This window comes from Anarhichas minor, unplaced genomic scaffold (genome assembly GCF_050575085.1).
Source record: "Anarhichas minor isolate MPS153535 unplaced genomic scaffold, ASM5057508v1 ptg000136l, whole genome shotgun sequence".
NCBI lineage: Eukaryota > Metazoa > Chordata > Actinopteri > Perciformes > Anarhichadidae > Anarhichas > Anarhichas minor.
Genome location: NW_027466582.1, coordinates 11731068 through 11744669, shown reverse-complemented (window position 1 = coordinate 11744669; position 13602 = coordinate 11731068). Strand labels below are relative to the sequence as shown.

At 40.6% G+C, this 13602-nt stretch overlaps 1 protein-coding gene across 2 annotated transcripts in view; it reads left to right on the top strand.

Moving 5' to 3' along the window:
* Positions 1 to 13209, top strand: part of LOC142941981 (regulator of G-protein signaling 6-like) — a 61970-nt gene extending 48761 nt beyond the window's left edge. The window contains exons 6-17 of one of the 2 annotated variants that reach the window (XM_076084113.1): positions 698 to 762; positions 1001 to 1077; positions 2196 to 2277; positions 2444 to 2518; positions 2915 to 3016; positions 3266 to 3327; positions 5819 to 5929; positions 6934 to 7059; positions 9203 to 9389; positions 11520 to 11603; positions 12265 to 12318; positions 13159 to 13209. In XM_076084113.1, coding sequence (XP_075940228.1) covers positions 698 to 762; positions 1001 to 1077; positions 2196 to 2277; positions 2444 to 2518; positions 2915 to 3016; positions 3266 to 3327; positions 5819 to 5929; positions 6934 to 7059; positions 9203 to 9389; positions 11520 to 11603; positions 12265 to 12318; positions 13159 to 13209 — 1076 coding nt within the window. Of the gene's footprint in view, positions 1 to 697; positions 763 to 1000; positions 1078 to 2195; positions 2278 to 2443; positions 2519 to 2914; positions 3017 to 3265; positions 3328 to 5818; positions 5930 to 6933; positions 7060 to 9202; positions 9390 to 11519; positions 11610 to 12264; positions 12319 to 13158 lie in introns of both variants that reach the window. The other variant, XM_076084112.1, reaches the window with a different exon arrangement.
* Positions 13210 to 13602: the final 393 nt, after the last annotated feature.

Sequence of the window (13602 nt, the reverse complement as noted above, 5' to 3'; positions counted from 1 at the left end):
CCAGTATGTTGGTTTGCATGACCTATACTGACTCTTTAAAGATGTATAACTATATAAACTATCTGCCAAACTTGCAATTCAATTTCATGTTTTCATTTAACTGCACAACTATATTTTTGTTACTTTTCATTCAAGGCTGAATACATAGTAAAGTCTCTTTTCAGTACGGTCTAGTGGTTCATCTGGCTCAATGGCTGCTAACAATACAATGATTTAATCACCAATGTAAAATAACTTCAAGAGAGGTAATTACAGAATGTAAATACATTAAATGGGTATTGTATCAAATATAGTGTCAACAATGGGATTTGACATAATTAAATTGTTAATTATTATACCTTTTGTATATATATATATAACATAAATACAAAGGACCTCCCACTGAGCTATGAACTGGAGCACAACGTGTACCCTTCGCTGTAGAGGGAACAAGTCAAGAGGATTAGTCAATCACCACTCCACTTCTTGCCCTTCATCCTGTCACAGAGGCCGCCGTGGTTGGAGTTTAGGGCTCAGCGCCTCTTCACACTCCACCTTATTTTCCTAAAGCAACAGATAAGTGGACAGGCGGCCTCTGAAACCAATTATACTCTCGAGGCGGGGACATAGGGGATGAGAGATGCATGGATGAAGGGGAATGTGTATAGCGGCCATACTGATAAATCCCAGTCTTCGATTGCATCTGTTCCTCTTGCAGCCATTTACCTGTGCAAGCGGACCATGCAGAACAAGACCAGGCTGGAGCTGGCAGATTATGAGGCGGTGAGTGCTGGATTTTCCCTCTATAGACGGATCAATACTTCTTAGGATTGATCTGTGTGTCAAGCTCGAGGCAGAAAATCACAATCCCCTAAAGGTCAGATTTATGCGTCTGTGATGATATCCGATCTATATTGTATCTCAGAAACTTCAAAACTATGGTTTTTCATTTTTACAAGTTTTTAATGTATTTTTTCCTGAGAGATTTGTGATCATAACATGTCTCTCTTCTCTCCAACAGGAGAACCTAGCCAGGCTGCAGAGAGCCTTTGCCAGGAAGTGGGAGTTTATCTACATGCAGGCTGAGGCCCAGGTCAAGTAAGTGCGCTCTGTTACCACAGCAACTCATGAAACTACCATGCATGCAGTGATGTCACTCACACCTAAGGTAAAAGACAAACACTACAGTATAAAACCTCAATGTGTGACATCCCACATCATGACCAGTGAGTGTTTCTGACAGACAGTAACTCTGCTGTAGTGTTTCTTATACATTAACTGTCCAGTGTTAGTGGGGCTCCGTAGGTCTACTGCTTTATGCTTCTGAACATGATAAATCCTTTTCATAATTTAGCAATGATGGACCGTAAGCTTTGGGAACATATAGGAATTGGGAAATGGAGACAGAAGAGGGTAAAAAAGAAAAAAAACAAAGATGGATACCCGACTGAACCAGAGAGGTGTAGAGAACAGTATGTTCAACATAGTCCCAAGATCTTTAGATAAAAAACAACAAGCATTATGGACCCTGCATGGATTTTTACATGTGTGTGTGCACCTGCAACCCATAATTTAGTACAGAGTGATTGTGCCAGTTGCTTGCAGCTTCTTTTTAAGAATTGCTTTCCGGTCGGTGTGACCAAACATTTTTGAAAAAGCCAGTGGTCACACAGAACTATGTTCCTTTACCAGCTTGGTTAAGGTAGAACATGTGACAAGTAACCAGCTGTGTATGTACAAACATATAGCTATGTAAAGAGTAAAGCACATGTAGAAAAGCAAAAATATAAAGTGTGAAATTAGAATACTCAATACAATTTTGAGGTACTTTTACTTCACAAAAGTACAGTACTTGAGTACACTTACTTAGTTATTTTCCACTACTAACTAAATTGTGGTAGAACATTAAATTGTTCATTCTCTGGGAAGGCCATTCATTTCCAAGTAAAGACACAGTAGGTCACTTGTTTATTTGTCCACAGTGTGTACTGTCAGTGCTGTAGTATGTACACATCAGTGGACACACACAAGAGATGGTGCACAGACAGGTGCAGGACCACGGCAAACCTTTTGAGCACATGAGCTTCAATATTGTTCAAAACCGATGGGCGTACAGACTCTATAATCTCCAGGCTTTCTCTCTCCCCTTCTTTTCCTTCCATCCTGATTCAACTGCCGCATGCTGTATTTCTCACACCGACTCATCTCATCTGCAGGATCGACAGGAAAAAGGATAAAACCGAGAGGAAGATCCTTGACAGTCAGGAGAGAGCCTTCTGGGACGTCCATAGACCTGTGGTAAGCCTCTGTATGTGCATGTGAGATTGTAGCCGTCTACTCCATCTTCCACCCACGTACTGTCTATTGTTTTCATCATCCACAGCTCTCTTTGGGCTAATTTAAAATCACCAGTACTGACTGTAATACAGATTTATTTAAATTTTTCTGCTTGTGTTTTCTCCAGCCCGGGTGTGTGAACACAACAGAGATGGACATCAGGAAATGTAGACGCATGAAGAACCCCCACAGAGTTAAGAAGGTATAAGCTCCAATGACAGGGTGGGAAGCTTTTGAAGGTGAAGGTCTTCCAAGGTTTAGACAAAGAAAGAAAAGCTCCTCTTTTAAAAAATGTTATTTTAAAACCTTACAATAAATGTACATAATGAAAAATACTGCAAATTCATAAAAATGCAGATTACTTTAATTACAGTGGACATAAATTGACAAATAACGTAATTATAGCGACACTGTTTCTTAATGAAATGTACATTCATGCAAGCAATTCTTTTTGAATTACGAATTTGTATCCTATTTAATTATACAAGTGCATTGTGGCTTTCTTAGCAGCTGTTTTCATACCTTATCTGCGCTGCGAGAAAACAATAAGTACACATTGAATCTCTCTAATATCTCTCTCCCGCTTCAAACCGCCCAGTCAGTGTACGGTTTGGCGGAGGAGGGAACACCGTCCCAGAGTCCCATACACACTCCTTTGCATCACTGCAGGAAAGGCACCAAGGAGGATGTAGAGAAAGAGGTAAAATTCTGCCAAAATCATTACCTCATTTAAAAATAAAATGTATATATACATTTGTACTGTGCTCCCAATGAAGTGTTGCCGACAACAATGACAGCCTCTATACTGCATATTACACTTTATGCTACATGGTCAAATATTGCAGGAAATGTAATGTTTTCTAGCACAACGGGAGATTGTTTTTCACCACAAAACAACTTATTTTGTATTACATAAATCAAGACTGACTCCTGTCATCTCCTCTTTCAGATCGTATTCCTCAACACCCAGCTAGACCGCCACCGTATGAAGATGTCGAAAGTTGCTGAAAGGTACAGTAAAGGGAAATCTATGCACATCATGAAGAGCATGTCTGATCTTTATCTTTTCAATCTACACTGAGAAGGAGACACCAGCGTTTCTCATAAAGATCTCGCCTGCCTGCTTTCACATCTGCTGTGCCGTCTCTGGCCATCTATAATCAGACGAACCCGTGCTCTCTTGAATTCCCTTCTATTATATCTGTACAAGAGCAGCGGCAGATGGAGGGTGATTTGTTCTGAACCTGTAGTGGTGTCTGTTTGGTATTGGAGTGTAAGCATGATAAGAGCTTGAATTCCACAGCGTTAGTGATGTTGTCCTTTCTGTTTGGGGCTGATAAGTTTAGGTTTACAGGTTTAGTAGGTTGTGGTTTCTCCCTGGATTTCCCTGCTTCCCCTCATTGGTTTGGCAATGGGGAATAGGGGTCCAAGTGCAAGGCACAGGTCAACCTGCATGTTAATCCCACTCCCATTTATGTGACAGCCCATTGAAAAGAGAAAAATGGGAGCTGCCCTACCTAACCTTACACTGTCCAGCAACCTTATTAGATCATTAAAGAGATGTTAGAAGACCCAGAGATGCTCTATGGGCGCTGCAAAAATATCGATTTTTAAACTAACTTCTGCCTGCTGTCCTAAAAACTTACTTTGTTTTAAAAAGTAAAAACAAAAAGCTGTCATTGTCGTAATAATATTGCAACCTGTTGCCATAAGAAATCCACTTGTTTAAGGTGTTTGTATCTGTAAACAACAAAGAATTCAGGACGTCGCTGCACCAGAACTGAAAAAAAATTGCAGGTGGAATTTTTTTTAATTACTTGAATCAAACAGATTTGCTTTAAAAACATCTTACCGTGCTGCCAGATTTCCATGTCAAAGTAAAGAAAATAACAGATTGATTGCACTGGGTAGGGTGGTTTGGTCAGAGCAAACTGGATAATATGGAAAAGATGCTGCTGGGTGTGAACAGGGTAGCACACATTGTAAGCTTTACAAATGTTAGAGCTATTATCTTATTATTATGATATTGTGTTGAATTGCGTTAAGTTGTACAGGCATTCTTGGTATTTTGTCCACCTTCCTTATAGATAAAACATACATGTATACATGTGTCTCTATTCTCTATCCTCCCTGTGTGGCATATCTACTCCTGTGTTTGCTTGCCTCACAGTCCCATCCTCTGCAGGTCAGTCAGTCGGGGCAGCCATTACTTTCCAGCAGAGCAGAAAACTGTGATTACTGCTGGCTGCTGCGCTGCTCTGCCTCCCTGACCCTTTAACCTCTTGACTCCTTGTACAGAGCTAAGAATAATTTGTCAGATGGGATTACTCTTTGGGTCAGTAAGCATATGGTACTACTGTAGGTTGGAGTGTTTTTCTGTCAGAGATCCAGCTGTAACAGTGAGATTGAACTGCTGTTGAAACAAAATAATATATGCCATTGTGTTGACTGAACCATTGCAGCGTTGTGCTTATGGATGTATGTAAAGACAAACGTGCATGAATCCTATTTTAATGTGATACCCTGCAGCTATTTTAGCACGTCTTTCAGAAAATAAAGAAGCTGATAGATGCTCACTGTGCAGTCAAAGGCTGGCTCTCACAGGATGATGTTTCACTTCCTGTTAAATAGATTTTATTGTTCTTTTGGAGCTTTCCTGTTCGGGATGCAAACTAAGTGCAGAGCTTTGAAGGTAGTGAGCAAAGATAGTCTTACGTGTTGTCTCTCAAAGCACTGCTCATGAACTCCCAAACAAAGTAAGAGCGCAGGTTTTGATGGAATGTGTTCGCTGTCCGTGGTCCTGAGTCTCCTCTTGCCTTGTGTTGTTGCTTACTGCACTCACACTGCATACATCTGAGATGCCTTTGTCTCTTCTTGAAAACTTGACCATGACCTGGCATAATCATTTTTTTTCCAAAGCTTGTAAGTACTCAAATGCGTTACAGATACTGCATTATGTCATGGAGGGATGCAACAGTGGCTTAAATGATGTCGTAAAGAAACCACATTTGTGATAAGATTCTTGAGTTGCGGTTTAAACTGTGAGCAGAGAAACATTTTCCGAGTCCTGTTCTTGTTGTTGCACTTTTTTCTCCTCTTTGTCTCTCGGTTCTTGTTTCTCGCAGACTATGATCAGAACAGATGTTCCTGCTTAACGATTTATTTTTTCATAATTTACTAAATTAACTTCAGATAGTATTCAAGTCACAATTAAATCAGGTTAACAGGGGAAATATTGATTGAATATTGAAACATTCAAAATGGGTGCAGTGTTAAACTTTGTCTCTTAACTTTTGACCAGCTATGCCCTCAACCTCTCGTGTGTGTGTGTGTGTGTGTGTGTGTGTGTGTGTGTGTGTGTGTGTGTGTGTGTGTGTGTGTGTGTGTGTGTGTGTGTGTGTGTGTGTGTGTGTGTGTGTGTGTGTGTGTGTGTGTGTGTGTGTGTGTGTGTGTGTGTGTGTGTGTGTGTGTGTGTGTGTGTGTGTGTGTGTGTGTGTGTCAGTCTGATAAGCTACACCGAGCAGTACATGGACTATGACCAGTTTGTGACGGTACAGGAGCCGTCCAACCCCTGGACCAGCGATGACCCCTCCCTCTGGGATCTGGAGGCCAGGTATAAGAACAGAAACCAAAGATGTTCCACTTTCACAGCCAAGTGCATATGTCGTCCTTCTTTGATAGAGTTTAACTTGTCAGTCACAAGAGCTAATCCGTGTTTGGAATGTACAGAGATGTATATTTTCTAGGTTAGGTGTCAGGTTTTGATGTGAGAAAATAAGACGATATCTCTCCCTCCGCTCCATTAATTTGACTGATTTGTGGAGCATGGAGATATGTCTGATGAAATTTGTTAGACTGTTTATGCTATTAAAAAAAAGTCCACGTTGAATATATTTTTGGATATGGACGTTTATTGAATTCTAAAAAACATTGTCAAAAATCATGTCAGTTTTTCTTTTAAGATTATTTCAGCCCTTTTTTAGAAATTGTATCTTGAACCACGGCACAATAAAACAGATCAATACAGTAGAATCAAGAGTGGTTTAACAGCAGCAGTGAGGACTGGAAGTGATTGGCTTTTTTCTGAATTAGTGAACGAAAGTCAGAGGTCGCTCAGTTTACTCGATCAATCCTAATCAAATATTCCACCTCAGTCTGTGTTTCAAACGCGTATTGGACAAAGTCAAATAATTGATCATCTTTTGAAATGTTATCTTGACAAAAGAAGGTGATGAACTGAAGAATTACAGAGGGCAGTCGCGGCTCTCAACGAGTTGCACTGTGCTCTGGCCTGCTCCGAATTATGCAGGAATTGATTAGAGCAGACGTATGATCATTGTGCCTAATGTAGTTTAATAATTCAGCTGAATTCATTAATTGTAGGATAGGAGAAAATATATTCCCTTAGAGATTAAAATAGATTTTCCGATGAATAATAGCATAATGCGCAGCTTTCCTGACACCAATCTCACATCAACATCAGCCCTCCCTACACTGAGCATTTCTCCACCATTTCCCTTTAATTAAATATCTTTTTTTCAACTTGACATCCCTGCAACAACGTAAGGTTGACGTTTACACTGCCTCTTACTCCCCATCCTCTCCCATCCCTCCCAGTAAGGAGCCCAGTCAACAGAGGGTGAAGAAGTGGGGCTTCTCTCTGGAGGAGGCCCTGAAGGACCCGGCAGGACAGGAGCTCTTCCTAAAGTTCCTGGAGTCAGAGTTCAGCTCAGAAAACCTGCGGTGAGCACACACGAATCTTCAATACTCATTTCTATAACAGTTGTAGTGATTTTTGACAATTCATGACAACTTTTACATCTGCTGCTCTAAAAATAGGTAGTGAAAAAAATCATATGGTACACGGTGGTGGTCCATTTTACATTTCGGGTTTGTTGTAAAGAAAGTGGAGGAAAGGGGTATATTTAAGGGGAAATGTATTCAGCATTAGAAAAATTGAATTTCCTGACATACAGTATGGTTCTATGCAAATGTAAGGCTGTACAAATGCACTTTTTGTGCATTTTTACTTGTGACATTGTGAAGAGAGTATAACAGTTATACAAAAGCTTTCACTGCTCTGAAAATAGCCAGAAAAGACAGATTTCTCTTTGGCATCCCTATTGTTCCAACCTACCATTTCAACCCACTTGTGCGCTGTCAACACAGGAAGAAACAAATAACAAGTGAACTATTGTCCTGTTCCCAGTACAGGAGATCTGTACCTTGAACACACAAAGAAAAAAAGGTGCCACTCACAGAAATCAAAATGTCATAAACACAACATTTCAGGAATGAGAAGGATAGGAATAAAACATCCTGTTGAGCTGCAGACACATAGACTTGAAAGTCAATTACTTTCTGAGTTTTGCTCAGCAAGATACATCAGTAACTGGTTTCTTTGAAATGATTTCTCAGCAGCAGCGGTGAACAGATCAGATGAAATGATCCTGAACTGATGCCTGTTGAGAAACTTAGTAAGAGCAATAACGAGCTATGAGAGCATCTAGAATAGAATTAAACATCAGTTGTATTTTGTTTGTTTTCACCACCTTCGTAGCTCTTTCAAGTATTATTGTGACATTTTGGAAATACACGCATTGAAAATACCACTCATGTCTGTGTGTTATGGAACTGGAGCCAATCAGCTACTAGCCTAGCTTAGCATAAAGACTGCGAACAAATAATAGTGTGTGCTTGTACAGTATGTACACTAATGTGTGTGTGTGTATTCTTGTAATTTAATGAAGTTGTTGATTTCACAGCGTTGTGGCTTATTGATTTACAGTGATATTAACTTCATCCCTTATTTCGACATAGATTCATGGCCTTACATCGTGTTTAGGCCTTTATGCAACAGAGCAGCATTAAGCCCGAGTCTTTGTGATGCGTATGTGAGGGAGAGTGATCATTTCAAACGGCAAGAGAGAGAAGGAGACGAGAGATTTGTTAGGAATCACAGTTTGGTAATGAACTCTGAGAGAGAACATGGAGGCCATTGATACCTCTGAGCTACATGGGGAGAAAACGCACACATGACAGAGAGAGCATACACCCTCATCACTACTTACCTCTTGGCTATCCTACTAGTCTCCTCTCGTCTCTCTCTCCCTCTCTCTTGTTCCTTTTTTCGGACCTTTAATTACTTTTGCTTTTATGAGGGAGCTTTTGGAAAAGCACTACCGAGGAAGCGAGTGAGAAACAGAGAAGCAGACCCCAGAGTGTGTCTCTCTCTATATTAGTGTCTCTGAACCAGTCCACAGATCAATATAGATACAAAACTAATATAGGAGGCATGCAGCCTGTGGCTCTCTGCTGCCTCTGATGTTTAACATAGTTCATTGCCTGCTTCCCTTTATAACAACTGTCTTATACTGGATATTTACAAGTCTGAACATCCAAAAACACCTAAATCAATCATATAAAAGAATGCCGTTAAATGTGGCCACTGAAGGCTTTTTATTTACAGGTTCCACAATTGCACATGCTTGCAACAGTGAAAATTACAAATCTGTGTGTTACACTCCCTTTCATTTAATTTTTACATTCACTTTGTGTAGTTCACAAGACCGTTACGTGTATGTTTGAATCCCATTTTGTTCTAAAAGTGTCCTTCTAAACAACCCTATTGTTCTTTTATTCAATTGTTGCAATACGGGCGCAATAAGAAGCCACTGATGGCAAGATATTTCCACTTCTTATTTGGGTTTCAATTGTTTTAGAAGATGATAAAAGATTGTTAAATACTATTGCGTGAAAGTGCATAATCTCTTGCAGATAAATTCCCACAGAAAAACAAATTCTGTGCATTGTTTGACATGATCGGGTTGTTTAGACGCTCTTTAAGTCCAGTAACTATCTGAGGGGAGTTTGATCTGTATTGCAGGTTCTGGTTGGCTGTGCAGGCCCTGAAGAGGATGCCCCAGCAGGAAGTTGCCCAGAGGGCGCAGGAAATTTGGGCCGAGTTTCTGGCAGAGGGAGCACCCAGTTCCATCAACCTGGACTCTCACAGCTACGAACGCACGAGCCAAAACCTGAAAGACCCCGGACGATACAGCTATGAGGACGCACAGGTGAGAAAACACGAGATACAGGAAGAAACGGAGAAGGAATAGTAGTTTGGAGTGTAGTATAACGGAGTGTCATTATACATCTATGGTAGTGCAGGAACGGTAATAGTGTCACAATTCTAGATGTAGCCTTTCCTCACCCCACGGATGCTCCAGTTTTAACATTCCCAGTTTGAATGAAACACTTCACAGAACCTCATTAATTCCTCACCCACACACAGAACAAACAATCTATACAACTGCTATTTGCAAATTAGATTTAAAAGAGAGAGCAAGAAAATAATCCATGTACTTAAAATACCATGCAGAGTTTCTTTTGGTGATGCAAGAGCCAGATATGTTTATTCACACCTGTTAGCTGAAAGGTGACCCTGTCTGAGACTCAATAATATACTCAATGGGGTCGTATCCTGGACTATTTCTGAGCCAAGTTGTATACTAACCTAATCAGCTGCGGACTGTAGCTACATATTTAGCAAACAGGCATGACAATGGTATCTATGTAATCAAATAAACGCATTACCCGAAAAGGTGGAACTATACCTTTTAAATCTATATACCTTTCATTTTCTGTGGAACAGGATTTCTTAGCCACATGCTGTAGCTGCCATAGGGATACGTTCTAACGGAGGCCAATGTATAAGAGGAGCAGGTGTATACTAACGCAGCTCAGTTCAACGTCTCTCGCACTACAGGGAAGTAGTCTAAGCACCATTCAGAAAGGCTCTATCACCCTTTTAATTTATATCTCTTTAGGTGATCAGTGTCAGCGCTGCCTCTTCAGAAACGCTATCCCACAATGTTGTCCGCCCCATTTGTCTTTCTTACACGCTTCACCAATACCAACTAATGGCTTTATATTGAGGAGTGATTTCTAGAGAATACTCCTCGCTGGGAGGTAGATAAGGTTAGTGTCGGGGGTTGCGTGGTGTCTGTCAACTGTATTTTCCTCTTACAGGCTCTAAAAGGGAAAAGTTAGTAAGTTGGAAATGTGATGCAACCATGTTTCTCCCTCTGTGACTCTTGATTAGTTCACTCTCACAATGATTTTTATGTATTTTTTTTGACAGGACAACAGAAGAAAACAGTTCAACATAACATTCAAAAGACGTGCTCACTGTTCCCTCTTTTTTTTTTTTTTTACTGAAAACACAGATGACATCCTATCAAACAAAGCAAAGGGGAGAATAACAGACCTAAGTCCACAATTTCTCCACATAAATAAACCCGGGGTGGACGCTGCCCTCCATACAGTTTCCTATGAGACACAACCGTGGACAACACAAAAAATAAAATAAATAAAGGGTGCATCGAGTGTACCACTTACATCTAAATCTACCAATCTATTATACCAAGTGCTAAATTTAGTCAGACATTCACTCTGTTAGGACTAGAAAGGAGCCCAAGGTTTGTTCTAAAACATCCTCTCCCCATTACTCTGTATGTAACTCGTGAAAAATGTATCGGCTGAATCCATTACTTAAAACCACGCGGGCTAGACGATTTCCATTGTCTCAATATTATTCTACGTCCTGTTGTTATAGCCAGATGGACCCATGACCTTTTTTGTTACTTCACAATGATACTGTCTGCTAACAGACCCAGAATAACACACAGCTGGAGATTAAATCAACTGTCCTTGAAACGGTTTATTCAGGAGGGTATCATCCTCCCACACGAGCTTGTTTCTTCTCACAAATACAGCATATGAGCAAGAGCACCAACTTCTTTCCCCATCTCTTGTTTTTTTTTCCTGGGAGAGATGATCTCCTTAAGCAAATTATTAAATACCTAATAAATATAAAAGCGTTTTAGTCCAATTGTGTTCAGCAGATTGAGTAGCTTTAAAAACTGGAGAAATATTAGTTTGCATTATTTTTTCAAATTGAATCCCCAAATATGTCAAACTTGATGGCATCGACTTGAATTGCGTGTGCCAACTGCTGATGTAACCTCTCCTCTTTTTTCTACTTTGGCAAGTTTTGTACATCATTAGTAGCAACTATTTATTCTCTCTCTCTCTCTCTCTCTCTCTCTCTCTCTCTCTCTCTCTCTCTCTCTCTCTGTCTCTGTCTCTGTCTCTCTGTCTCTGTCTCTCTGTCTCTGTCTGCGCCTCTTACTGTCTCCATTCAGGACCACATCTACAAGCTGATGAAAAGTGACAGCTATACACGCTTCTTGCGCTCCAGCGTGTACCAGGACCTGCTGAGGAAGAAAGTATGCGTATGTCTCTTTTTGTCAATATTTCACAAATCCATATCTTGTATAAACTCTAGCAAAGTAAGAGCACTCATTCTGCAGACAATTGGTCCCCATCAGTGTTTTACTATAATATCACATTTAATATGACTGCTGCATTGATGTGTATATTTCGCTGATGTAGATGTTGTTGATCTTTTATACTGTTGGGTCGTTAAATCTACAACATAGTTTCTAAAAGTGTAGCCCGCAGGCCCTCATTTTGCGCTGCCCCTGAACATGACATGAACCGCATGCCTCATAAAAATGTTATAGTAATAGTATGTCATTAAAAAACAATCTCAGTGTAAACCACGTCATTAAAAAGTCACCCACAACCCTTTGCTGCATGGAGTAATCTTCAGCTATACTAATACAGGATAGAAAAGGCCAACAAATAATTTCATAGTATGTCATAAAAAGTCATTGTAACGTATTATTGGAGTGATCTCTCACAGAGGTCGCTTTGTAAATGGGCATCAATGATACGTCTTATAGGGCGGATTCACCGGAATTATTGAAACTCACTTATTATACCTCCAGAGGTAGTGTATATAATAACACCATATTAAATTCATGTTTTTTTTGGGGGGGGTTTGAACACTGAAATGTTGAACTTCGTTTTTCTTTGTCACTACAGCCTGAAACCGAGCAGGGGCGACGCACCTCCCTGGAGAAGTTCACTCGTAGTGTGGTGAGTGTCCCGCTGCTTCTGCATTCTAACTCCACAACTGAATTCTTTAAAGTACATAGTTTTGGATTTGGTACCATATCCCACCAAAAAGAAAGATTACAGTCACTCAGTTTCTTGGGACCAAAACTCGAGAATAATTAGTTATTAGAACTCGCGAATGATATATTAGACTGATTCTTTTTTTTGTGCATTAGTCATTTTTCAGGCTTATTTTTGGTCACTGTTATAATCACAAAAGCTACAAGATCAAAAGTTGTAATGTTCCTATTGCCTGAGCTCAGTGATCAAACATGTTCACTAATACTGACTTAAAACTTTTATTTGGCTCATTCCCTGAGGAGACATGTTCATTTTCTTAAAATCCGTCTTAAGGAATGGTCGGGGATCTCATTTATAAAACAGTGCGTCGACTGCCAGTGCGTAATTTCCTTTTAATAAATCCTAAATCAACCTGTAAATGTGCGCAGCTGGTTTAGCCTCCCGCCCCCCACACGCATCCATAAATGGTCAATGTCGATGCATAGACATGAGCCTGCTGATCAGTGATTCCTTACGGTAAATCACGGCAACTATACCGAGAGGAAGACCAGGAAAAGAAGCAGAAATCGAGGATGCTTGTGGATGAAGTGATCCCTGAGCACTTTATGAAAAGGATCGTAGTTACTTGGTGATATTTGCACATTGTTGGAAGATTATTGATTGATGAAATATGATGCGAAATTTGAATTGAGGTTTGAGTTGGTTTATATATCTTATAATTGAAATGTGCTTCTAGTTATGGCTCACCACACGCACAGATAACACTGCTGATTAGACCTCGATCTCTCTGCTTCCTACCAGGGCAAGTCACTGACGGGCAAACGACTGACGGGCCTCATGCAGTCGTCCTGACCAGGCCTGGATGAAGAGTAGGTGGAACCATACCCAGAAGAGCTGCTTACCCCTGGGGAGCAGGTGGGAAAAGGACCCTGGGGTGTTTGGGTGTGGCTGTGGGAGGCGGATGACGGCTCCCAACATGCCTAGACAGCCGGACTGGACCGCCATCCACATTTGAAACTCACCTTGGATCAGTTCAAGAAGACTGACGGCATGCAATAAGTCACCAGACCTGACATCAGGACAGTGCTGTCACATTGCAGAGGATAAACAATGCTGCTCTCCTTAGGAGGTTTCTACTCTTAAGCCGGCACCACGCAGGTTTTGTTGTTTCTCCCTAGTTGTTTTTGTCTACTATCTACACCCATGTTAATATGGTAGCTTAAGGGGCTATCGCTTTACTTTCAC